Source organism: Sitophilus oryzae, unplaced genomic scaffold (assembly GCF_002938485.1).
Source record: "Sitophilus oryzae breed Bouriz unplaced genomic scaffold, Soryzae_2.0 scaffold_404_pilon_pilon, whole genome shotgun sequence".
Lineage (NCBI taxonomy): Eukaryota > Metazoa > Arthropoda > Insecta > Coleoptera > Curculionidae > Sitophilus > Sitophilus oryzae.
Genome location: NW_022146979.1, coordinates 199,217 through 226,807, shown reverse-complemented (window position 1 = coordinate 226,807; position 27,591 = coordinate 199,217). Strand labels below are relative to the sequence as shown.

At 33.9% G+C, this 27,591-nt stretch overlaps 1 protein-coding gene across 1 annotated transcript; it reads left to right on the top strand.

Moving 5' to 3' along the window:
* Nucleotides 1–1,595: 1,595 nt before the first annotated feature.
* Nucleotides 1,596–27,114, top strand: LOC115885625 (rho guanine nucleotide exchange factor 4-like). The gene is made up of 8 exons (XM_030904591.1): nucleotides 1,596–1,674; nucleotides 4,167–4,606; nucleotides 6,320–6,612; nucleotides 14,192–14,516; nucleotides 17,073–17,201; nucleotides 18,219–18,303; nucleotides 22,487–22,726; nucleotides 26,379–27,114. The coding sequence occupies exons 1-8, from the start codon at nucleotides 1,596–1,598 to the stop codon at nucleotides 26,528–26,530; spliced, it is 1,743 nt and encodes a 580-aa protein (XP_030760451.1). The 3' UTR covers nucleotides 26,531–27,114.
* The last annotated feature ends 477 nt before the right edge of the window (nucleotides 27,115–27,591 follow it).

Below are 27,591 nucleotides of genomic sequence, written 5' to 3'. Positions count from 1 at the left end.
TTAACCAGCCAGGACAAGAAACGAACAGCATTAGACGATCAAATCTATTTTCCAAGGCCTTTGTTTAAAAAATTAGTGGTTTTAACACTTTTTAATACATTTAAATACTTGACATATGATATGTCATTCTACTCTCAGAGTGTCATTTTCTATCGTAGCAGAAATATACATGCCATTTAAAATCAAAAGGTGTACTAATTTCCGGTAAAACAGAAAGTAAAAACAATTGAATACGTCAATCAATCCTAATTTATGTCATATACTAACATACCTCAAATACACATGTTTTATACCAAATTTCTTTTTCTATCTAAAAATAAAAACGTATAGGGGTGAGCCACTTCGAGACGTGTACCCGGTATGGAAAAAACAAAGAACAACAACCGTAGACTAAGATTGAACGAAGAGAAGAATTTTTAAGTATCTTTAAGTGAAACTTTATTGTTAAAGTAGCATAAATATACTTAGTTGTAGTTAAAGTATAGTTTTGAAGGAAAGAGAGAATTATAATAATCAATAGATGTGGGGAGCGCTCAGCCAGGTAGGGTATTCGCTCGGTCTCAATATTTCCCTTCCGCCGCACTAAGGGGTTGGCCAATACGCCCATAAACCCAAAAAGTTGGCCAATATTCAAAAAATTCCAATTCAAGATATCAACCAACCAATACCAGGAATTATTTGTATAAACATGAATGTATTCGAGGGTGGGTGGTAGGGGTCAATGTCCCCCCGTATTACAATCCGCGCCAATCACAAATTCTTCTTCGAATAGACGGACTGTCTATCGCTGTGCTTTTACAAAATTTATTAATGGCGACTTCCGGTGTAACCGGAAGTGGTATGACCTTGAAAATATTTTTAAATGAAAGGAAATTTTAAATAACCCTATGTCTCAAAATTTCAAACTTCTAAGTTTTTTCTAACCTCTAAAACTTCTAACGAACGGCTACGGTGAGAAACCCTGTATACTTTTGAAAGAAAAAGAGTATTAAAGTTCACCGTCAGGACCCAACCTTTTAACATAGGCTGTTATGTCCGAGGGTGATATGTCTCCTAGGTCTAGCGTGGTTTTACCGCGAATTACATCTAAGACCTGTATCTTTGAGGAGATGTCCTCCTCTTTGTATCCTTTTACTAGGATTACAGGTCATCCGCATATGCTTATGCTTCAACATCGTATGCATCAATGATTGCCATCAGGTCTTCCGCTACTAGAGTCCACAGAAGCGGAGAAAAAACCTTCCCGACGAGCATCCCTGTCCGGAACAAACCTAACAGACTCACCGCTGAGCGAGATCGTTACTATTCTTTTTTGAGCATTTGCTAATCCATTCAGTTATGGTTGTTTCGGTTCCTCGGTCTTTTACAGTCCATAGGAGTGATTGAGGGGTAACATTGTTAAATGGTCCCTCAATGTCTAAGAATATCCCTATCAGGTTCTCTTAATTTCCCCTACCAAATTGTTGAGGGCTAGATCTGTTGATTTTCCCTGTTGATAAATATATTGTTTAACATTCAGAGGGTTAGATGTGATCGTCCCCCTAATATGCTCATCAAATATCTTATCCAAGGTTTTCAGCAGAAAGGATGAAAGGATGTACGGCTTATTGGTCGGTATGAGCCAGGTTGTAGTGTTTGTTTCCCCACCTTTACTCTCGTCCAAACAGGTGGCAGGTGTGATAATGCCGGACTTGCCCTAAAGATCTTTAATAGACCGGGGACGATAATGTTTTCAGCCTTCTGCAGTAAGGCCGGAAACACCCCGTCCTCTCCTGGGGATTTAATTAGGTGGATCGTAAAACTGTCGATCACCCCTTTAGTCTCCCTATAGGTGATTACTTTGTTCGCAATTTCCCAGTCCTCTCTCTTGGGTCGATTTGTTCGAGTCGTGAGTATTGGAGAAGGTAGTTCTTCATCACCTAGTATCAGGCAGCCTGGGAAATGTTATAAATCAATAACAAGGTTACTAATAAGTAGTATTAACTAGGATAATACTAGTAACTAGTATTAACTCAAACAAACCGGGGTTAGGTATTTGTAATGGATCTGGAGGAATTTGATACAAAATACTTTTTTTTCGTAATTTTTTAAGTCAATATTAATTCTACATCGGTTCCGAGGGAAATTAATCATTAGTCCGCCATCGCTGCGATCACAAAACAGTACAAAGAACTTCTAAACACTTTCGATCTTGTACTTACTAGCTTAATGCACACTTAACACTATTACAATTTTTAAAATATTAATTATACTATAAACAAGGCCTATGATTCTAATAAATTTATATTAAGTCTAATAAACAGTCAGATGTTTACTACAGATTTTCCTTTAGCAAACAAATATAATAATGAGTATATAATGGAATATTCAAGACGTTGTTTGTTGACTGTAATTAATTGAAATTATTTTCTGAAAGGACGAAATGTAAATAAATAATAATAAATGAACGAATTGTAATATTAAGTTTCTTGCGAGGGTTCTGCGTTATCAGATACAATAAAAACAAGAATAAATGTAATTAGCCAGAAACACGATTATTTATACAGTACCAGAACATACAAAAATTAATCAAATATATTACATAATTATAACTTAATGCTCTTTTCTTAGTCTAATTAACAGTTAGGCTATAGCAGCATGTCGTGAAAAATCTTTTATTCTCGATTCTAATTCGCACATATTTTTTTATATATATCTTGATTAAATGGCAACAGAGCTAGTAGATTAACAAGAAATAATAAAATATAATTTACAAAAAAATCACAGAAAAATTCTAGTTGTTCTCAAAATTTATGCAAAAGAATATATTTTTTTTCATTTTCAAAGTAAAATATCTCGGTTTCTTTTATCGAGACCTAGAAGCCTTGAAAATATTTGCACCTACTTAAGACCCACCCTGTATAATAATCTGTACCTTATTTTTTTACTGCATTATATAAAATGTATCTACGGAATAATTATTCTTTACTTAAATATTATTCATTCGAATACTAAAAATTGATTCTGGGAAAATATCAGTCATCTTGATTTTTTCCTAGTATACATATGTGTACATAAAATAATAAAACCCGTAATTTTCTCGCTTCCATTATATTGCAGTCTGTATGAAATTAATTTCAAGTGATTCCAACTAGGAAGCTTTACTAAAGTTCTTAATATTAAGATAAATTTACATTATTTAAATATATTCAAATTTAACACAATTATACCGGATCATTGATAAATTGGCTAAATTAATATATTAGTTTAATGATCAAATATTATACAGGCCAAATTAAGTATAGCAAGCAATTCAAAACGAAGCTTCGATGTATAAACAAATAGATTAAATTAATATTGAGTGTAATACAAGATTTTAAGTCTTGAATCCTAGTTTATTTAGTCTTCTTTGAAATCTGTTATGCCAGTAAAATTTAATTCATTCGTTCGTTCGTTCATGTTTCTTGTTAGTTAACCTTTAGCCTTGACTGCATTCCTTTTTATCTTCTATTAAAATATTTCTTTTCCTGAAGATATTGAAAATTCAATATCTATTGTATCTTATATTATGCTGCTGTCTAATTCTGTGAAGTATTTTTCTCAGGTCTTAATTTCCTTTGTTTGTACACTCCATTTGTTTGTACATATTCGTTCACTGGTTTCTTTCTGTTTTTTAGTATCTTCCATACCTTTCTTTGTGCTTAATGTCATGCTCCACATCGCTTGTGAATTTACTCCAATTAAGTTCTGTATAATAAAAAAGGTTAGAAAAAGCATTTCTTTCTAGAATATTTCTTGGATTTTCCTTATGAGAGCTAAAGTACCAGAAATGGCAAAAAAGTCTCTCCTATCCTATTTCCAATAATTTTTTAAACTAGCTTCTAATCACAACCGTATTTCTTAACAAACGAATGAAGCAAGAATATGTAGTTTTCTTGAAAACATTACTTATTTTTTTTTCTCTTAGACATTTTCTTATTATTAAGATAATTAAATTTGAACTACTGTAGTATTTATAATCGAAATATTTACAACTAATTCAGCACCAACCAAGTATACCTTTGCTGGTTATTGAGTATCCGCATGCATACTACGTTTATTCCTCAAAGCTTCTTACTGTGTAATGGCAATCGGAACTCAGCCATATCATATCTGACCTTTTTTCTCATATAATAATTTGGTTTTAGTTCCAGATCGCCCAGTAGCAGTGAGCGAAGACGAGCACGAGAACCGCGCCGTCGGCCACACCTCCGACGACGACACCACCTCCGATTCTGACGTGTCGTCCATCGCCTCCTTTAGCGGCCGCAAGAAATCCCTGGAACTGGCCGGTACCGACGAGAACCTGGTCGTTCTAGCCGAGGCCGTTTTCCACCACATAGCCCTCGAGCCGGAATTGCTGGCCTTCAGGGCGGGCGACGTGGTGGAGGTGGAAGACATGGATGACCGCGACTGGTGGTGGGGCTCGACGGGGAACAAGACCGGGTGGTTCCCGGCGCAGTTCGTGCGGCTGCGCGTCAGCCAGGAGGACACGGTGGAGGACTGTCTGGCGGCGATCGCGGCGGGGAGGCCGGCTTCCGCGCAGATCAGGCGGAGGACCAGCGTGTCGTTACTGTCCAACGATCAGGTGCGTACAAAAAACATACAAAGTGCATACAGGGTAGACCAATAATACCGAACTTCAGCTGTAACTTCTATTATAATTGTGGTCCTCAATAAAATGTGACATCGAATTTGACAATGAGAAATCAAATTTTTCCTGGTATTTTAATTTTAGCTTTCTCTGGTCCGTATTTAAAATGTTAGTAATTTAAGACAAACCATCATCGTTTCCTTAAGAGCTTTCGATATTTCTCCATTTTCCTTAAGAGTAGAATTTATTTTCTCTCATATCGAAATAAGTTGGTTATAAGAGGTTGATTATACTGAAACTTTCAATTTTTATTTATTCCTTTGCTTGCGGCTGTATTTTTGTAGACTTTAAATTGAATTATTGCTTGTTGACGGTAAGGTTGGAAGCTGCAGCTGATAATGGTAATGAGGGGTAACATCGGGGAGATAATTATTATTGCTTGTGGATGGTATGGCTAAAGTGGCGGCTGATAAGGGTAGTTCCGGGGCTCGTTTAGGTGGGGCGATAATTACGCAGTCTAGTATTTTTACATTAGGATTTCTTTGATTACAGGGAGCTTCACATATTAGATGATGGGGTACAATTTTGCTACATGAGGGTTTGCATGCCTCTGTAATTTCCTCGGTATTTTCCGTAGAAGGCTCGGTAGAAGACTCGGTAGAAGGCTTTTTTAGAAATGAAATTATTTTTGGTTGTGTCTCAGAGGTATTTGAAGAATTATTGCTTACATCTGATTTAACCTCGGATTTAACACTGCGATTATTACTAATTTTTGGTATAAATAATTTATTTGTTATATCAAAATGCTTTATCAAGTATGTTAGGTTAGGTTATTTGGGAAATTTGAGCTTACCCAGCGTGCCTTTCTAACTCTTTTTTTGTGGTTTTTGTAGAAGGATGATATTTTATTTGTAAAGTTACTTGCTTTTTACAAAAGCAGGTTATTTTGGATATTAAAGTCGATCGCGAAATCGAGTTTGCCTCGAAGTTTGCAGTAGAATTTGGAAGTAAAATTGATGTGCTAAAAATAATGTTATTAAACAGACTATTGCAGTTTAGAGTGCTCCAGATTTCATCACCAATTTTTGAGTTTAACCATTGCTTTAGTATTTTAAAAACTATATTATTTTTTTGGGTATAATCAGTTTCCAAAACATGTAGAGTAGTATCTTCTGAAAGACTTCCAGAACTAAAAGATTTTGTCAAAGCACCTTTAGATTCCAGATATTTTTCAGTATTAGCTTTAGATGTACTTTGGACTAGAAATATAGATATTTTTCAGTATTAGCTTTAGATGCAAATGGGCTAGAAATGATGCAATCAGCTTCCCGGCCGTCGCCGGTCGTCGCCACGTGCTTCTAATCCAGCGTTACCAGATGTCCAACAAAATACCTGTTTAATACCAGTTTAATACCAACTAAAACCAGTTTATTACGAAATGATACCAGTTTATTACCAAATAATACCAAATTAATACCAAAAAAATACCAGTATTACCAAGCGCTTGTACAATAAATACCACCAGTGGTTTGCCCCTGGGTCTAATAGAACCTTTGCATAAAATTATCTGAGGAGATAATATTTGACTTTATTATTGATATTACTTATATATTGGTATTATTGATCAACCCCGTATACTTTACAATACAATAATGTATGTGGGATAATTCTATTACGTTAACATATGTCTCATTGATATTTTTCCAGGTTCGTACGAGTGTTGTTCGTGAGCTAGTCCACACCGAACGCGACTTCGTCAAAGTACTGCAAGACGTGGCGGAGGGCTACCTTTCGGAATGCCGTAAAAGAGAGGACATGTTCGACGAGGAGCGGATCTCGATAATTTTCATAAACTTGGAGGGCATATTGAGGTTCCAGAAAGGTTTTCTAAGGGACCTGGAGGCGTGCGTGGATTGGGAGGCGCCGCACCGGAGCTGCGTGGGGGATTGCTTTCTCAAACACAGCGCTGGTTTTAAGATGTACTCAGATTATTGCAATAGGTTAGTAACTTTGATTGTTTATGATATTGCCCATAATAGGTACAGGGTAGGTCAAATTCGACGCTTTTAAGAGAAAATACCCCTTTCTATAGGAGATTTTCTATAGGAGACGAAAACTAATATCGGTGTCTGGAGCTCAATTTTTGTTCAAAAACTTGATGGTGAAAACCGCATATCGATATCTGTTACCGTTTCGAAGTTACGGGGTGTTTTTCAAAAATGTGCATTTTTAACAAATCGCTGTAACTTTTTTGCTATGGAAAATTTGGTATTTTTATAAAAACATTTAAAAAGCACTTTTTTACGTAGAATTTAATGGTTTAAGTATAATTTTTTTAAAGTTAATAATTTAAGAGTTATCAACAGAAAATTTAATTTTTTATATGGGACTCCCTGTATATTTTTAATTTATTGAACAGAATTTAAAATTACCTTTCCAAAAATATAGCACACTTGATATTTTGCTCGATTCCTCTTCGAGATATAGAGTTTATAAAAATTCGTCCACTTTAAATAAATAGGCTTTGAACAGCGTCGGCTGTAATGCAAAAAAATTCTAGCTGTGAGCATCAGTTAAAACGAAAATAATATTTGCAATGAGAGATGTAGAATTTTATAACAATTTGAACTATATTTAACCAATATCAACACATTTAAACTATATCTAATAACAATAAAAACAAATAACAAACCAAGACATGAAATGTTGCTACAGGTGTTCGACTTATCGACCGTTTTCTGTAATGGACAGACGGGGCCGTTTTTGAACATTTCTCGCGGAATTCATTAACTCAGTGGGGGTAAAAGATACCCTCTTATAACTGCTAAGTATTTCTAATTCTTATCTAGATTAGAGCGGCAATTTAAAAATAAGGACCTTTATTCTTCCGCAAAGATGTCCATAGGATTAGATCCATAGGCATTAAATCCGGCGGCCTCGACGACAGACGGCTGGGATCTTGGTTAGCTATTCAATTATTCTCGAAATTGGCTGCAAAAATTTGCTGACATCTTTAGCGTTCTGAGGCGGTGCCTCGTATTGCTGGAAAAATATGTTTTAGCAAGCCTACTAGTTAAAAATGGCGAACTTTTAGAAATTCTATATTTCGAAGGGGATTATACCAAAATATCAGGTGTGCTATATTTTTGGAAAGGTAATTTTAAGTTATTTTCAGTTAATTAAAAATATACAGGGTGTCCCAAATAAAAAATCAATTGTTCTGTTGATAACTCTCTAATTATTAATTTTTAAAAAATTATACTTAAACCATCAAATTCTACGTAAGATGCTTTGGAAATGTTTTCATAGAAATACAAAATTTTCCATAGCAAAAAAGTTACAGCGATTTGTTAAAAACACACATTTTTGAAAAACACCCCGTAACTCCGAAACGGTAACAGATATCAATGTGCAGTTTTCACCATCATGTTTTTGATCAAAATTGAGCTCCAGACACCGATATTAGTTTTCGTCATCTCCTATAGAAAAGGGTGTTTCCCTTTAAATGCGTCCAATTTGACCCACCCAGTACATTCAACTTTATTTTTGTTGATAAGTTGCATATTTATTCTTCATGTTTAAAAAATACAAAGATAAATACAAAAAAATTCATAACATCTTTAATTAGGTATAGACAATGCCCTCCGTTTTTATCTCCACTCGTTAAATTCACTCAACACTTTTTCGTAATGTTCTCTAGACTTCGCAGGCAGTAAATGGGTAGTTGCTTTTTGAGCTTCCGTAAAAATTGATGCAGGAATACTATCATTACCTTCTTGCATTTTTCCGTGTTTTTTAAACAACCTGTGTAAATTTACATGTTATTATGTGACACAAGCTCTGATTTGAAAAAACAAAAAATCCCTCGTTAGAACTTTTTCTTTAATAGCCATAAACGGCCACTTTAATTGTTTTCGCCATCATTTGACCTGCTTCACATTCCTATGGATACCGATATTCCATTGGTAACCCTCGAATTTGGGACACCCTATACAAAGTTCTGTTTTATGATCGTAAAATCCACATGCAGTTAAATAATACCCCGCAGTTATAGTTTACTATATTGTCAAGAGCAAGAATTTAAGTATTTATCATTAAAATAAATCACCCAATATATTAAATAGAGTATATTTTTATAAACATAATATTTGCACAATAAAAATTAAACTAGAACAAGTTGACGTCAGACTAAGATCTGAAGGTGAACTTTGTTTAATTCTTATTGTTGTAAATATCAATATGTAGACTAATTAAAAAGTAAATGAGAAGAGAGTCTCGGCTCTCTCGGGGAGAATGAGTTAAGAAGTCACGCGGTTGAGTTGAGCGGAGTTCTCCAAGTATTATAATGACAGTAAAGTAAGTTTATCATTTTTTATATATTTTCTCTTAGTATATTTTATTGGTCAAAAGGTATTCTACTTGACCGCAACCCTCTAAAACGGGGTCGCGACAAAATTAAGCTCATAAGATACAGAGCACGATAAAATAAAATTTATTTCAAAACGGCAAGTGCCACAATGTTACCAGTTTTAGTTAATATGAAGAGACATTGAAGCAAGAATCATATTTCAGTAGACATAATATACTCCCTCAAATATAATTTTCTCAAAAATAAAATAGAATTCTAAGAAAAGTTTTAAGTCATATATCATTGGAATCATGAAAAATTACTTAAACATCCGGCTCAAGACCAGGCAACTTCTAGTTTTAGTACTCATTTCTTATTTACGGTTGCTAAAGTGGGATAAATTTGAGCTGGGAAAAGAGTCGCCAGAAAATATACTTCGAAAGATAAAAATTTAATTCAAGAAGCTTCTTAAAACGTTTTAAATTTTTTTACGGGGATAATGGATAGTTTATTGCTATCGTAGATAATTGACTTGTGATTGACAATGTATGGTTAATTTTTTTTTCCATAGCAACTGTTAAAATTGTCTTATATCTATCAAAAATAGTAGATTAAATGATAGTTTAACAGCGAGGATAGGTTAAAAACTATATTTCTTCTCGCACGTTTTTTAATTGCTTCCTATTTTGAAAGTTGTTCGGGATTTAAATGGAAGTAGTTTGGATATGGCGTTTGTCGCCTCAGCTTGAATAACTGTTGGTAATTTACTTACTTTATTTCGTTTTGAGCCATTTCTGGCTCCAATTCAATCAGCAATTGATACGAAGGAGAATTAAAAAATGTTGACTAAAAACTGACAACTAAAGGGACAGCTTTATTTATTTGTCAAATTACATAGAAACCAACACCAACCCAGCACAATATTTTTCTACTCGTAATAAATAGTAGGATTTTCATCTTAACCAGTATAACTCGTAAGAGAACTAAGATTACTTACCTCAGCCGTCAGCCGTCTCACTATATTCCACAATTTGATCGCATATGATACACATATATTTCGAAAATAACTATGCTCTCATCGAGGGGTGTCTCACTATTGGAATTACATGTATATTTTCTTGGCAGTCGCTGGCATAAGTAAATATGCAAATATTTTACAAATTTCATACATTAAATACATACAATTTGGATGTCCTTTACGTTTATAAAATGCCTGACACTCATTGAGCAAATTTTATTAAGAGAACTAAGATAACTTACCTCAGCCGTCAGTCGTCCCACTATATTTCACAATTTAGTCGGATATGATACACATAAGTTTCGAAAATAACTATGCTCTCATCGAGAGGTGTCTCACTATTGGAATTACATGTTCGTTTTCTTGGCAGTCGCTGGCATAAGTAAATAATATGCAAATAAATATTATAGTTGTCCTTTTTAAATGGTACACCCTGTATATAACTCTATTTTTAGATTCTACGATTGAAATAAAGGTAAATTTGATTAAGGTTTATCACACTTAAACCTTACCGTTTTTGAAATATTTTCAATTTTATGAAATTGCAGTAAAAATTTTAAGGCTTCATTTCTCCAAGGGTATCAGAGTTTTTACTAAATATTTACTGAAGTTTATTTATTGATCAGATATTGTATTTCAATAATAAACAAAATACTACCTTATACAGAGTGTCTAAAAATTTCTATTAAATAATTACTAGCTTTAAACGGCAATAACTTGTTTAATTTAAATGGACCGCCCTGTATATTTTACGAGAATCAGATGCACAATTTAATTGTCTATCAAATTGTATTATGCCATTTTTTACCTGTCTCTTCAAGATTTCGTAGAAAATGCATTTTTTTATAATTTAGACTCGTTTATCACTATACCCATGGAAAATTGACATAACAGATTATGTTTAAAGATGTAAGAAATTTTCAAAAAGTAACAGACCCTAATATTGTCGACATAGTTCGCTTATTTCATTAAAAAAAATATAAAAAAAGTTTAAATGTTTCGTTATAGTTGCCCAGTTAATATAATCAGTATATTAAAACTACATTAATTGACTGTTTACGTTGATTAACAATAATTGCCCCAAATACTAAAAAACTGAATTTTGTATGAGACAGTGTGGTAAAAAGTAACACCTTATAAATTATATTTCGTATAAAAAATGGTATATATAAATATTTGGACACTCTGTATAAGGTAGAATAATATTTATTATTGCAACACAAAATCTGATCACTAAATAATCTTCAGTAAATATTTAGTATTAAAAACTTGAAGAGATAAAGCCCTAAAATGTTTGCAGCAATTACATAAAATTGAAAATATTTCAAAAACGACAAGGTTTAAGTGTGATAAACCTTAATCAAATTTACCTTTATTTCAATCGTAGAATCTAACAATAGAATAATATACAGGGTCTTCGATTTAAAAAAATACAACTATAATATTTATTACTTATTTGGGACACTCTCTATCTTGTAAAAATATTTTTAAATTCTAGCTCTAATAGTACTTCAACGAACTCAAAACTTGCAATTTGTAAAACTCTAATCGTTCAGCTACCATACTCCGTGTCGTATGTGGTGTACCACCCTGTATTTCACAGTTTGGTCTGATATGATACACATATATATATATAAATTCGGGTCAGAACGTCCTACGACGTTGTCCGATGCCTAACTTCCACCCTGTGCGATTTTCCCATTGATATTCGGTCAGATTTTTCTCGCTCATCGACCTTCTTATTCCTTCCATCCATGTTTTCTTGGGGCGTCCTCTCTTTCGTTTACCAGGTGGTATCCAATGAATGACTTGTTTTGGAATTCTTTCATTGTGCATTCTCTGAACGTGGCCGTACCATATTAATTGTTTTTGTTCTATATCATTTACTATTGTTCCCTCTATTCCCATCTATTGTCTAATGTCTTCATTGCTGATCTTATCCCTCCGTGAAATTCTCATTGCTCTTCTAATCGCGTCCATTTCTGTTGTCTCTAATTTCCTTTTATTCTTTTCAGTGAGTCACCATGTTTCACATCCGTAGAGCTTTTAACTAGTGTCTCGTATATATTATATTTCCTGTTTTTTGTAATTTCAGTGCTCCATAGAATGCCATTTATGCATCTGATAACTCTTCGTGCCTGTATTACTCTGTTGTTTATTTCTCTATCGTCCGTTCCATCTCCTGTAAATATCGATCCCAGGTACCTGTAATCTTCACATGCCCTAATTTCCATATTATTGTCTAAAATAAGATTTTCTGTATTAGCTCCAATTGGAAGGTATTTTGTTTTTTCTGTATTTACTGTGAGACCCCATTTAGCATATTCTTCAATTATTTTCCGCACCATATATTCCATGTCATCTTTGTCGTTTGCAATTATGGCCTGGTCAATTGCATAATGGTCAATGGTCAATGCAAATTGCAAGGTGTATAGGCATATGTCATTTAGTTTTATACCCATTCCGTTACATTTTCTTTTCCATAGATGTAAGGCCTTGGCAATATAAATTTTAAATAGTGTTGGGGATATACAGCAACCCTGTCGGAGCCCTTTAGTGATAGAAATTTCCTCTGAGAGACCGTTGACCGTTTTTATTTGTGATTTTCCTCCATGGTAAAGATTTTGTACAGCTTTTATCAGAGCTGCGTTAATTCTTAATTCGTGCAATACTTCCCATAGGAGTAACAACCTCGTTAAAAAACCAGGGTTCATCTGGCCCAGATGATAGTACCCTGTAAGGGCCCCTGTTTAGGGTACAAACGAAGCTGCTGCCTTGTAGTTCGGTGTTGGTTTGGTTTGATTTAGTACCCTGTAAGGGCCCCTGTTTAGGGTACAAACGAAGCTGCTGCCTTGTAGTTCGGTGTTGGATCACCAAAGGCTAGAGGAAGAAAACCTTGATTAAAAATTACCCGGTCCTCCAAGTTGGGGGTTAAGGCGTTGGACTAGTACTTCAACCCTTGGAAAAACGTTTTAAATACTAAAAAGCCTAAACAAAGTCTCGGAGTAACGGACGGATTACAAGGAAAACGACAACGGCAACGAAAAAGGACTATGCAATTTGGGACGTGGAATGTACAAGGCCTTAGAAATAAACGTGAAATTATAATCAAAGATTTAGAAAAATTAGAATTAGACATAATTACATTAACAGAAACCAAAAAGAAAGGTAGTGGGTCTGAAATAATAGGAAACTATCTTCATTATTATAGCGGAGTGCCCAAAGATCAACGTGCTAAAAGAGGTGTTTCTGTACAAGTTTAAGAACAAGTTTAAGAAAAATATTACAGATTGGGAAGGTATAGATGAAAATATTATCAGATATGATACACATATATTTCGAAAATAACTATGCTCTCATCGAGGGCTGTCTCACTATTGGAGTTACATGCACATTTTCTTGGCAGTCAGTCATAGGCAGTCTTCTTTGCAGCCATCGGCAGTCGCTTGGCAGTAAAGTGATATTTTGGCAGTACATGTACATTTTTTACCCAAGTGAGACACCCCTCGGCTCTCATCAAATAGTGATGATGCTACATAATTAATGTACAGAGTGTCTCAAATAGAGACCCATCATTGGGACCTCGGAAACTATAAAAGATTTATAATATGCTACCTTAAACATTAAAAAATATCAAATACTTCCGAAGATTTTAGGAAAAACCGAATAATTTGCAATTTTATTTTTATTTCTTTATGATGTAGACTGTAGAATACACAGGGTGTCCCAATATTCCGTGGACATAGAACTACTACGTATTTTTGGAATCAAAATAAGTCCATTGGACACTATTTACCTCTATACAAAAGTTTGTCACACAACACCATGCTATGGAGGCGCATAAAATCTATTATACTCTTAATAATCTAGTTGGTGAAAATACGAAACTTTACGTTAGTAGATATCTCAAATTGTATTTGACAATAAGCTTCATAAAAGCTTGAAAAAATAGTATTCTTCTCAAATGAATAAGTTTTTTATCAGTTAGAATTCAAATAATCAATCAGTGAAAAATATACTTCTCAAAAGGACTTTAGTACATTGTAAGAAATTAAATGCCTAATAAGGTCTAATTGCTAAATCCACTGTCAAAAAGGCTAAAATAAACCCAAATCTCAAACCAAACGGAGTTTCTCAGTCCAGATAATTTTGTTATATTTATTTATAATACTGACATCTGAACAAATTAATCAATTAAATTGTTTCTTTCCAGCCATCCCATGGCGACAGCCGCTTTACAAGAACTCTATCAGTACAACAACTACAGCAAGTTCTTCGAGGCTTGCCGACTGATGCGCGGACTCATCGAAATACCCTTGGACGGCTACTTGTTGACCCCGGTTCAGAGGATATGCAAGTACCCGCTTCAACTGGCCGAACTTCTCAAGTATACGAGGACCGATCACGAGGATTTTGCTAATATCAAGGAGGCTTTGGAAGTGATGAGGGGCGTGGCCATGTTGATCAACGAGAGGAAGAGGCGAATGGAGAGTTTGGAGAAGTTGGCCGGGTGGCAACAACGCGTCGAAGGTTGGGAGGTGAGTCAAAACCTGAGGTTTTCAAGCTTTATTTCTCGTAGACTACTTCCATAATTTTACTTTTTTGCAAAAAAATGTGAAGATTAGATCTAACAATGGATGTTTCCGTCGTATCGTGGACCCCTGGTAGTCAATAATAGAGATGGGCAAAACTGCGATTCTCCAATCGCAATTGAAACTGCGATTGCGATTTTGAAATCGCAGCGACTGTAACCTGCGATTGCGATTTTAAGATTTAAATAATTTACTAGGTATATAAAAAGATTATTTTTAAGATGGCTCACCCCTATAACTTATTTATTTTTTAGATAAAAAAACATATATTTGGTACATTAGTATGACGTATTCAATTCATTTGTATTCAATCCTGTTTTACCATAAATAACTACAACTTTTGATTTTTTTTTTCGGTATTTTTCGAGGTATAAAAATACCTCAACCGTTTTCTATCGAATACCTATTTTATTCGATAGAAAAAGGCACTCTGAATAGAAAGACATAATATCATATATCAACTTTTGATATTTTCGCATTGGAAATTGTAACATGCGATTCATAACGACAATTTGACTCGAAATACCAAGTGTGTGGTACCAAATTAATCGTAAAAAAAGGTTTCACCCTCGTTCAATTTAAAAAAATATGAGATATAATTAAAAATGCAGTTTGAGCATCTCTTAACTGCCCAGGACAAGACACGAATAACAATAGACGATCAAATATATTTTTCCAAGGCATTTTGTAGTCAAGTTGTAGTCATTTCCGGTGAAACAGGAAGAATTGTCTAGAATTGTCTTCAGTTCTAGCTGGTTTGCGGTTACCAATACCGTGTCATCAGCAAAACGTAGGTTTGATATTCTTTAGCTATTCAATGATTCACCTCCTGTCCATTCCTCTAGTACAATCTTCATAATGTATTCGTTGTAAATGTTAAATGGCATCGGGGATAACATGCAGCCCTGATGTATTCCTTTTCTTATTTGACAAATATCGGAAATACTACCATCCAACTTCACGACTGCTTGGTTGTTATCGTATAGACCTTTTATTATATCTACAAGATGTTGTGGTACTCCTATTTTTGACATTGTACTCCATAACTGTCCCCAACATAAGTTATCGAAGGCCTTTTCGTAATCCACAAAGCATAAATACATGGGTGTGTAGTATTCTCGAGATTTTTCGATTAGCTGGCGAAGGTTTAGTATTTGCTCTCGAGTTCCTCTCTCCTTCACAAAGCCGGTGCAAGTTGCCAAGTCACGTAGTTCGACAACCTTTGCTTGAATATGTATAGCATAATTTTGCTGTCATGGGAGAGTAGTGGTTGGATTTTTATTGATTAAACACATTCAGACAAGAAAAGATTAACCAGATAATCAGATAAGAAAATACCCCTGTAACAATCAAGCAAACATGTAATCAATGCATTGTCATAATATACAATATTATTTGCAATCACGTATCAAGAAATATTTACTTTCTGAGTACCTTAAAACCCTTTCTCATAGCGCTGAAAGAAAATACTCTCACTGTGGCTAAGGCAAAGCCTGCAGGTGTGTATAATGATGGAAATAGATTCAAAATCGCTGTCTTTTGTGATTAGGCGTATTCGTTTCCAAAAAATGGCGGTATTCCATATTAGGGATACTATTCCATATCTGGTTACTTTCCCCTAATGCATTTTACTGAACAAATATCACGCCATTATGGATTTAATGGTTATGAAAATAATTTAAAAATGAAATTTATAATTCTTAGAAGACTTGGTATTACAGTATTACATTCTGGAAGAAATCTAGGCCAATAAATCAAAAATGAAATAATTGTGCTATGGTCCTGTTGTTCATACTTGGTTCAGGGTGAGTTCAGATTTAAACCAAGTTTAATATTTTAATAGGTTGTTCAATGACTTCTTATAACTGAACTTAGTTCAAAAATTAGATATTTTGCGACTGAATTGATCCAGCCATTTTTGAGGCTTAAATTGAGCTTTTAATCATCTAATAAAATCTTATACTCCTAGAAAAATACACCTAAATAGAATTACCAACTTCAGCCATGGACGCATATATGGAAGTGGTAATGGGAGTAATTACCCCTCCCTGAAGGAAATTTAAATAGGATAAAATATTGCATAAAATAAAATTCTCAGAAAATAAATTAATAGTAGATACCAATCAAAATCCAGGTCAATTCTAGTTTATTTTGTTAAACAGTTACAATACCTTTTAGCGTAGATTTAATTTAAAATTATTTTACATAAATATTGCATTACCCCTCCCAGACTCAATTTTTAGATGCGCCACTGAGTTCAACGTTGTTCAGTTGAACTCGAGTTTAAGCTATGTTTGTACAACCGTTCCTTAGTTTTGCTTTACGGCGTTAAGTTTTGCTAACGGCGTTAAGTTGACCTGGAAATGTCGATCGATCACTTCCAATAACTTTGTACACAAAATAGCAGTTATCTTAAGTCAAGCCAACTCCGAAGTAGTTTTTTTTTCGATCCTATGGTAAAAATTACACTGAAACTGAATACATTTATGTTTCCTATTTTAGGGCGAAGATCTCATCGAATTAAGTTCACAGCTTATCTATCAAGGAGAAGTAGTCAGAGTAACCTCGGGAATGTGGACCAATAACATCACGCTCTTCTTGTTTGATCATCAGATTGTATATTGTAAAAAGGTAAGCATAAGTAAAAGCAAGTAATTATTTTTTTTTCTAACATTTATTTACAAAAAAGATGAAATAATGTCAATTCATCAAAATTATCACACATATTTCTCTTTATAAAAACCTAAAACCAGACTCAGACGATTCATGTACTTGGCAAGTACAGCCATATTTAAGTACTTGGCAAGTATACCAAATTTGTAAATAGCCATGGCAAGCTTGGCTCTCACACGGCGAGTGAAAAATATATTATTATTTTAATTGAACAAGTACACTCACATAACATAGTCATGTTGAGCCACACAAGATTTATCTACTCTACCATATCTATCTTATTGAGTCATTATTCTACTTATTATTGATCCAGTTTACTCATCCTCTCTAGTAGAGGTGTTTTATCTTTAACATTTCTTAAAAGTTGCTGTAATTTATTACTACTGCTAATCAAAATTTTATGATTTACATTCTTAAAAATTATTTTTATACAACAGGTTAAGTCTCTATCAAACCGCATTGAAAAACAATTTGACGTATCTTTATCTTAGATCTTTATCCACATCGAAAGTCCATTTCGCAGAAATCATAAACTAATTATTGAATCAACTAATGAAGGAGCATAACCATTACACAAAACTATATTCCTAATGTAATTTATTTCTATTTTATATCTTTAGTTGGTAAGTGGAAAGAAATTCTTAAAATCTAAAACCATAGTAACTGCTATTGCATTTATATCTATGTAAAATTGTGTACTTGATATTTTGTTTTAACTCCATTGAACGTCGAACGTTAGTACATAAAAAAATAAAGTTAGTCTATCACTTTATACTTTTTATTATTTTCTTCGTAATATTTTTATATCCATTGCAACAGAACTTTATTCATATAAATTTTATTATCTTTTAAAACGCCTTAAACTCAAAGTTAATATGTCAAAAGTTTTAGATAGGCACCCTACTTCTAAATAAATTTTAAAAATGTTCGACATTTAGAAGTTCAAAGGAGGTTAATCTTTTTTTTTCTTTACAGGATATTCTTAAGAGGAACACTTACGTGTACAAAGGAAGGATCTACCTAGATACTTGCGAAATTATTGATGTACCTGATGGAAAAGGTAAGAACAATTCTCCCCTTTTTGAATACAATATAAACTTGTACAGATTTCTATCTAAAACGGAAAAATATAATCATAAATAACAAATTAAATACAATTATAATATACATATATGGTGCCCAGCGAACACATACAAATTCACAAGAACAGAATAGAATTAGTCCACAAATATGTATACTTGGGCCATTGACATCGATCAAAATAAGCAGAGATAACCAAACCTGTGAACTGGCTAGACGAATTACCTTGGGATGGGCGGCTTACGGAAAAATGAGGGACATCTTTAGAGCAAATATCCCAATACACCTGAAAAGAAAGGCATTTAACCAATGTATCCTCCCGGTTTTGACCTATGGCGCAGAGACACTCACTATAACAAAAGCAACCGCAGAAAAGTTGAGAGTGACACAGAGGCGGATGGAGAGATCTATGATTGGCCCGACTTTGAGAGATCGAGTAAGAAATGAAGAGATACGCCGACGTACGGGAGTGGATGACATTATCCAGCGAATCACAAAACAAAAGTGGAGATGGGCGGGACATATTGCTAGAATGGCAGACGGGAGATGGACCAAAAGACTTATAGAGTGGAGACCAAGAGCCGACAAGCGTAACCAAGGCAGACCTCCCACCCGATGGACCGACGACCTGAAACGAATAACAACTAACTGGATTGCAACAGCTAAAAACCGCGAGAACTGGAGACGTTTGGAGGAGGCCTATGTTCAACTATGGACGTGAAAGGGGGCTGCGTGATGATGATGATGAAGATGATGATATGAGAAAAGTTAATAATAGGTTCGTTCCAACACGTTCTGGCTGTTCTAGTTATTTAACTCGTGTGTAAGCTGCCGGTTACGTTAAGGGTGAACACAGCCAGACCCAAATTTAAATAATATACAGGGTGGTCCGAAGTGTATTCCGGAAACTTCGGCATCATATTCTGCAGACAAAAATAAGTAAAAAAGTTCGTATAAATATATGTCCTAAAACGCTTAGTTTCGGAGATACAGGGTGTAGAAGTTTCATTTTTATTTTGATTTTTTCCAATTAATTTTTGAAGTAACATCAATATTTGGATGAAAATTGGTATCTGGAAGTTTTTTGACATAAGAAATTTGATTTTCATGTCAATATGACTCCTACTTGTAGAGGCACCACCTACATATTTTTTAACTGGTTTGAAGAGTAATAACTTTTTGTTCGTACCTGTATAAAACTACTGAGTAAAAACATATACCATTGTGATAAAAAAAAAAGTAGTACAAGAATTTATAATAGTCCCAGATAGAACTCCTGGTCTATAAGGATATCAATATGTTCTCGAATTTTGGATTTAGCCAACAACACTGTTTTTTTTTGTTTATCCCTAATGCATCTGTAATGTCCTTTATGGGAACCCCATCCCATAATCGCGTAAATATAATCGATTTTTGCTCTGAAGTTAAAGGCATTTTTTAAAAATTACGTGACACTGACGCAGGAATTCTGATGACACAGTTAGTTATCAGTTTCAAAGAAAATATTTTATTATAGACCAGCATATTAAATCATATTTTGTTGTACTACTTTTTTTTATCGCAATGGTACATTTACGACGCTTTTTACTTAAAAAAGGTCTCTTGGTAAAAATCGCTAGGGGTAATAGTCCTCTAGATGAAATGTTGTTTTTTGGGTTATTTATATATATTATAGTCCTCTAGATATTTGAAATCAAAATTATCAATACCTGTCATCATTCACATAAATAATGGAGTACTGAATAAATACTGAAATCATGCAATTTGATGTTTTTGTGCCAAAAGTTCAACATAAACTGTTTTATCATCATTTTTTCGAAAAAAAAATGATTTATTTAAATAAATAAAAAATTATTATTTCAGTCAAATAACTATCCCCACTCAACGTGTTTATTTTTTATCAATAATGACGTGTATTGAGTATTTCTATTCTAAAGATCTTGAGAACGGTTGCTTGTAGCAATTTTTACCAAGAGGCATTTTTTACATAAAAAGTCACGAAAATGTATATTTTTTCACTCAGTAGTTTTATACAGGTACGGACGAACAATTATTACTCTTCAAAATAGTTAAAACACATATAGGCGGCGCCCTCTACAAATAAAGTTATATTGACACGAAGTCAAATTTCTCATGTCAATAAACTCCCTGACACAAATTTTCATCCGAACATTGTCGTTACTTCACAAATTATTTGAAAAAAAAATGAAATAAAAATGAAACTTCTAAACCCTGTATCTCCGAAACTTATCGTTTTAGGACATACATTTATACGAACTTTTTTACTTATTTTTATCTGCAGAATATTATGGTGTACTCACTTGCAGAAAAAGTGGAAATAATCGAACTTTATTTTAAAAATAATGAATGTGGCAATCGGGTTGCGCAGATATTCAATGAATTCCATCCTGACAACCACTTTTATGGCAAAATTGTTCGCGAGTTAGTAGCAAAGTGTCCAAAGGATATTAAAAAAACGGAAGTTCCACCCGTACAAAATTCAGTTGGTACAAGAACTCAACGAAGACGATTTTGATCGTCGCGGGCTGGTATTTTTGGAAATTCTATTGTGGGTCAGTTTAACGATATTGAGACCGCACCTGATCGTTCAACCTTGTGGCAAGTGAAAAAATGCGTAAACATCTAGAAATAATAAGAAAGAACAGCAAATTGGTCGAAGGAATTTATCCTTATCATTTACTCTGATAAATGTTTAAATAAACTTTTCAAATTTCAATCCTTCATATTTTCTCAATGACTCGACCGATTTTCAAAAACGAAGCGGGGAAATATAGAGAATAGAAAGCTCTTTTCATTGCGGCGCCACTTGACCCCCCTTCCCATTTGAAAAAAGTTGGGAGATGACACCCCCGCTTAGAGGGTTGAGGTTTTGCAATCATTTTTGGGGCAAAAGTTCTCCCCCTCACAAACAAAATTGACGTGTTTTTGGATTTTCTGAAAAAAAAATTACCCTGGCCGTTATGCCTTGCGGAACGTTTTCGATGGGCCACCCTGTATAAGAATTTTTCAAGGCTAATATATAAAATCCTTAAGTGACTGACACACTGATTAATCACGATCCTGCTCAAACCACCCAACGTAAGAAGCTCAATTTTGGCATACAGGTTGATTCTAGGGTGTAGAGGTTCGATAAGAAGGCATTTTTCGAAATTCCAGTTCCAAGGGGGTGAAACCACCCTTTAAATATTACAATATTTTTTTATTTAAAAAACGATCAAGTTTCCGAAAACACGCTTAAGCACGTATATTTTATTTTGTTTTTTACATATTTTAAGAGTTTTTAAAAATGTGTACAGGGTGTTTCGAAAAATCTGGTCATTGATTAATCACGATCCTGCTTAAAGCGCTTGACGTAAAAAGCTGATTTTTGGAAAACGGATTGACTTTAGGGTGTAGAGGTTCGATAAGAAGGGATTTTTCGAAACTCAAATTCTCAGGGGGCGAAACCACCCCTCAAATATTAGAATATTTTTTATTTAAATACCGGTGAGTTTTTCGGAAAACTCTTAAACACGTATATTTCATTTTGTTGTTTCACATATTTTAAGATTTTTTAAAAATTTATACAGGGTGTTTCATAAAATATGACCATTGTGTAATCACGATTCTGCTTAAACTGCTTGACGTTTAAAGCTGATTTTTGGCAAACGGATCGACTGTGGGGTGTAAGGAGGGGTTTCTCGAATTCCAAGGGGGTGAAAACGCCCCTCAAATATTACAATATTTGTTATTTAAAAAACGGTTAGTCTTTCGGGAAAACGCTTGGATACCCATAATTTATTGTTATTTACATATTGTGAATTTTTTTAAAAAAATCATACAGAGTGTTCCAAAAAGTTGGTTAATTGATTAACCACGATTCTGCTTAAACTGCTTGACGTTAAAAGCTTATTTTTGGCAAACGGATTTTTCGAAAGTCAAATTCCAACGTAATGAAACCAGCCCTTAAATATTTCCAAGTTATATAATAATATCGCCATATTGTTTTTTTCTCATGCTGACATAAATGTGAGAAAATTTTATCCAGTTTGTATGTTAATGGAAATTCTTGCTTTGCTTTATCATCACCATCACGAATGATTTATTAGACGCGAATGAAGTCGCGGGCACGCTAGTACTTTATATTTTTCTTTATGCTTCAGATTCCAACCTGGGTGTGAGCGTTCGACACGCCATCAAACTGCTCAACCTGACTCGAGATAAATGGCTAATGTTCTGTTGTCGATCAGCCAAAGACAAACAACGATGGATGGACGCCTTCTCCGAGGAGCGAAAGCTGGTGGTAAAAGACCGCGTAGACGGCTTGGAATTGCCACAGACCGATCGCCATCTTGCCAGAGCTGCAGCTAGTCGCCAGAAACGACCGCCAAGGACACTAAGACGTAAGTAGCAGTGATGGGCGGTGGGTAAATACCAAATGGGTAATAATAAATAAATTTGGGTATATACGTGGTATATACCCATGTGTAGGGTATATGCCCACCGAGAAAATATTTCTTAGGGGAATCCCCTTGGAAAATTCGATTATTCACCTATTCTAAATTGAACTGTCTGCGTTTGACTGTATTTTCGATACAATTAAGTGTGTGTGTACAGGGTGGGTCAAATTTGACGCTTTTAAATGGAAACACCCTTTTCTATAGGAGATAGACGAAAACAAATATCGGTGTCTGGAGCTCAATTTTCATCAAAAATATGACGGTGAAAACCGCACATCAATATCTTTTACCGTTTCGGAGTTACGGGGTGTTTTTCAAAAATGTGCATTTTTAACAAATCGCTGTAACTTTTTTGCTATGGAAAATTTTGTATTTCTATGAAAACATTTCCAAAGCACCTTTTTACGTAGAATGTAATGGTTTAAGTATAATTTTTTTTTAAATTAATAATTTAAGAGTTATCAACAGAAAAATTATTTTTTTATTTGGGACACCCTCTATATTTTTAATTAACTGTAAAGAATTTAAAATTACCTTTCCAAGAATATAGCACACTTGATATTTTGTTATAATCTCCTTCGAAATACAGAATTTTTAAAAGTTCGCCACTTTTAACTAGTAGGCTTTGGACCCCTTACTGATGATATGCCCTTAATGGGACTCGAAGACATATTTTTCCAGCAAGACGACGCATCGCCACTGAACGCTGAAGTTATCAGCAAATTTTTGCAGCCAATTTCAAGAATAATTGAATAGCTAACCAAGATCCCAGCCGTTGGCCGTCGAGACCGCCTGACTTAGTGCCCATCGATCTAATCCTGTGGATATATTTGCGGAAGAATAAAGGTTCCTTATTCCGAATAATCTAGACCAGAATTAGAAATACTTAGCAGTTATGAGGGGGTATCTTTCACCCCCACTGAGTTAATGAATTCCGCGAGAAATGTTCAAAAACTGCCCCGTCTGTCCATAACAAAAGACGGTCGATATGTCGAACACCTGTAGCAAAAATGTCTTGGTTTGCTATTTATTTTTATTGTTATTAGATATACATAGTTTAAATGTGTTGATGTTGGTTAAATATATTTTAAATTGTTATAAAATTCTGCATCTCTCATAACAAATATTATTTTCGTTTTAATTGATGCTCACAGCTTGAATTTTTTGCATTATAGCCGGTGCCGTTCAAAGCCTACTCATTTAAAGCGGGCAAATTTTTATATACTCTATATCTCGAAGAGGAATCGAGCAAAATATCAATTTTTGGAGAGGTAATTTTAAATTCTTTTTAATAAACTAAAAATATACAGGGTGTCCCATATAAAAAATCAAATTTTCTGATGATAATTCTTAAATTATTAATTTTAAAAAAATTATACTTAAACCATTAAATTCTACGTAAAAAGGTACTTTGGAAATGTTTCCATAAAAATACAAAATTTTCCATAGCAAAAAAGTTACAGCGATTTATTAAAAATGCATATTTTTGAAAAACACCCCGTAACTCCGAAACGGTAACAGATATCGAAATGCGGTTTTCACCATCATGTTTTGACAAAATTGAGCTCCAGACACCGATATTAGTTTTTGTCTATCTCCTATAGAAAAGAGTGTTTCCATTTAAAAGCGTCGAATTTGACCCACCCTGTACACTCTTAGTAAATATAAATATACTATACAATAAACAAAATATGTTTTAGTGGGGACTATAATAAAAAAGAAGAATGAAAGTATTGGGCAATCCTACAGTAAGATTAGCCATGAAACATGGCTAATCTTACCACTATGTTTCCATGGCTAATCTTACCACTATGTTTCATGGCTAATCTTACTGTAGGTTTGCCCAATAATTTCATTCTTCTCTTATATTCTATACAATACAATATAATCTATCAAAAAACGGCTACTTAAAAATATAGAAATAGACGGAGAGCTGGCTACATAAAAAACCTTATCATCATTACATTGCTCATTTTCCTTGTGAAGTATCCTTTTATGTAGTCATTATGAAATAGTCATGACTACCAGCGCGATCCCGGTGCTTAAAGCGGGGGCCAATCGAAACGGTGTAATTTTGACACTAAAAGTATTACAAGGTACACGAGTTATAATGGCGAAAATAGCTTTTATTTATTATTAAGAGACTAAAAAAATTGTTGGCAGACATTTTTCTCGTGGCTAAAATGCCGGAAGACAACGCGAAAGAGGCATGAAATTTTGACAAAAAAAATCATCGCATACAGGATATGCGTACCGATTGGTGGAATGTCATGTTTATTTATTTAAAAAGCCGTATGCAAAAGGGCAGACAAAAAAATCATGGCTCAATCAGCGGTAGACAGTTATCAAAAGCCCGATATTACCCTACAGGGTGAATCTTGGATAAATGCAAATATTTTCAGAGCTGGTAGATCTCGATAAGAAATATATTTTCTCTTTACCGTTTTCCAAACAAGTCCAAAATAACCGAGTTATTTTTTTTTGCGAGCCACATGTTTTTTTCTGTATTGCATTCATGCTTTTAATGTCGTAACCATAGACATATAAAGCCGTAAGCATGGTAGGTTAAGAAATAATTATAACGTGGATAAATTTTCGGTATACAGGCGGTTCTAAAATATACAGGAAAATTTAAAAAAATGCACGATTTTCAACATCTTTTTTGCGAAACAAACTCATAGACAGGTTCTTGGGGTCGAAATATATCATCCCTAAAAGTATTTGCACTTATTTAAGACGCACCCTGTATAAGCGTTTTCCGGAAACGCTCTCCGCGTTATCAATGGAAACTTAATGCATGAAGTCTACAAAAATTTTACGGTGCAGATATCGACTCAGAGGAAGATTCAGTGAGGATCTGCAGAAGGACGAGTCAGATACAAATAGTGAGACAGAATAGTAAATATATGATATCTGTTATGGAAATCATAAAAAAATATATTTATCTATACTGATTTAGCCATGATCTTTTTGTCTGCCCTTTTGTATACGGCTTTTAAAATAAATAAATGACATTCTACCAATCAGCATGCAGATATGCTACAATTTTTTTTTCAAAATTTTATACCTCTTTCGCGTTGTTTACGCGTTGTTTACGCGTTGTTTACGCGTTTTCGCGCCTCTTTCGCGTTAATTTAGCGACGAGAAAAATGTCTACCAACAATTTTCCACGTTTCTTAATAATAAATAAAAGCTATTTTCGCAATTATAACTCGTGTACCTTATAATATTTTTAGTGTAAAAATTTCACCCTTTCGATTGGACAGACATGACTATTTCATAATGGCTACACAAAAGGATACTTCATAAAAAAAATAAACCATGTAACGATGATAAGGTTTTTTATGTAGTCAGCTCTTAGACTAAAAGCTTGTAATGTTTCGGTAAAACATTAGATTCATGAACTATGAGCATAATATCAAATCAACGTAGCATTCCGCCTTGGAATAGCTTTAAAAAACTATTTACTTCATGATTTTCGAAAGTATTCGATTTTTAATGAATACATATAAGTATACTAGTTTTATTTATCGTGAATTCCATATTTGGTTTATTAAGATTGATCAGTTATTTATATACTATTTTTCTTTTGCAGAAAATAAGAAATTCAAACACCAATCCAGCTACATCGGCTCCTCGATGCTGCAGCTGAACACCACCTCCTCCAATTCGCTGCTGGGCAGGAAAATGGGCAACTGGTTCAGCTTCGGCGGCGGCAAGAAATCGCGACACCACGACGTTCCCTGAGACCGATCGCGCGCTCTTTTGGATCGTCCTGTATATAATTTGACGTGCTGAAACGTAGGGTGCTCTACCGTTGGATGTGTCCGTTGTACAGAGATTTATGTATAATGATAAAGCCGGTGCCAAAAATTTAAAGATATAAATAAAAATTAAGTGATTCGTCGAGATCTTGAAGTATACTTAAAAACGGGTGTGTGGTGGTATATCGAAGTATCCGAAGAATACGAAAGCATTAGGTGACATATCACTAGAAGAACTATGTAAAAATTCCTCCTCGAAAAATCGATCGAAAAAAGTGCATATTTGTTATTGTAAATTATTTCCTTTTCAATTCGATCTCTATAAATATATCTTTTTTTATGACAAAATAGTAACAGATATATTAAAGACACTGATGATAGGGGATTCCTGTCATTTTACCTTCGAAGTAAGGCTTTCTTTCTATAATATTAGACTACGTATGAGTTGTTTTAAACAGAATGGTCTCGAAAAAAAAATATAAAATATTTAAAATATCACATTTTATCAGACAGCTAAATCATGTGATCTACAGGGTGATTCGAACTGATTAAAATAAGTAAAAAAGTTTGTATAAATGTATATCCTAAAATGCTTAGTTTCGGAGATACAGGGTGTAGAAGTGTCATTTTTATTTCGATTTTTTCCAAATAATTTATGAAGTAACGTCAATATTTGGATGAAAATTGGCGTATGAGGATTTTTTTCAAAAAAAAATTGATTTTGATATCAATATGACTCTTACTTGTAGAGGACGCAAACTACGTATTTTTTAACTGTTGGTTTGAAGAGTACCTAGTAACTTTTCGTCCGTACCTGTATAAAACTACTGAGTAAAAAAATATACATTTACTATTTTTTTACGTAAAAAAAGGTCTCTTGGTAAAATCGCTTATGGTTCTCGAAATATTTGAAAACATGTTAACTAAATATTTATTAGACTGAAATCATAAGTTTAACATGTTTTTGTGTCAATCAAAAGTTCAACAGAAACTGTGTTATCATAATTTTTTCGCAGAAAAATTTATGATTAATTTAAAAAATAA

Bases quoted from the DNA above. Each gene is read 5' to 3' on its own strand.
- LOC115885625 (XM_030904591.1), top strand. From the start codon at position 1,596: ATGTACGGCTTATTGGTCGGTATGAGCCAGGTTGTAGTGTTTGTTTCC. The intron at 1,675-4,166 runs GTGTGATAATGC...ATTTGGTTTTAG, and splicing joins CTCGTCCAAACAGGTGGCAG to TTCCAGATCGCCCAGTAGCA. The intron at 4,607-6,319 runs GTGCGTACAAAA...ATATTTTTCCAG, and splicing joins CGTTACTGTCCAACGATCAG to GTTCGTACGAGTGTTGTTCG.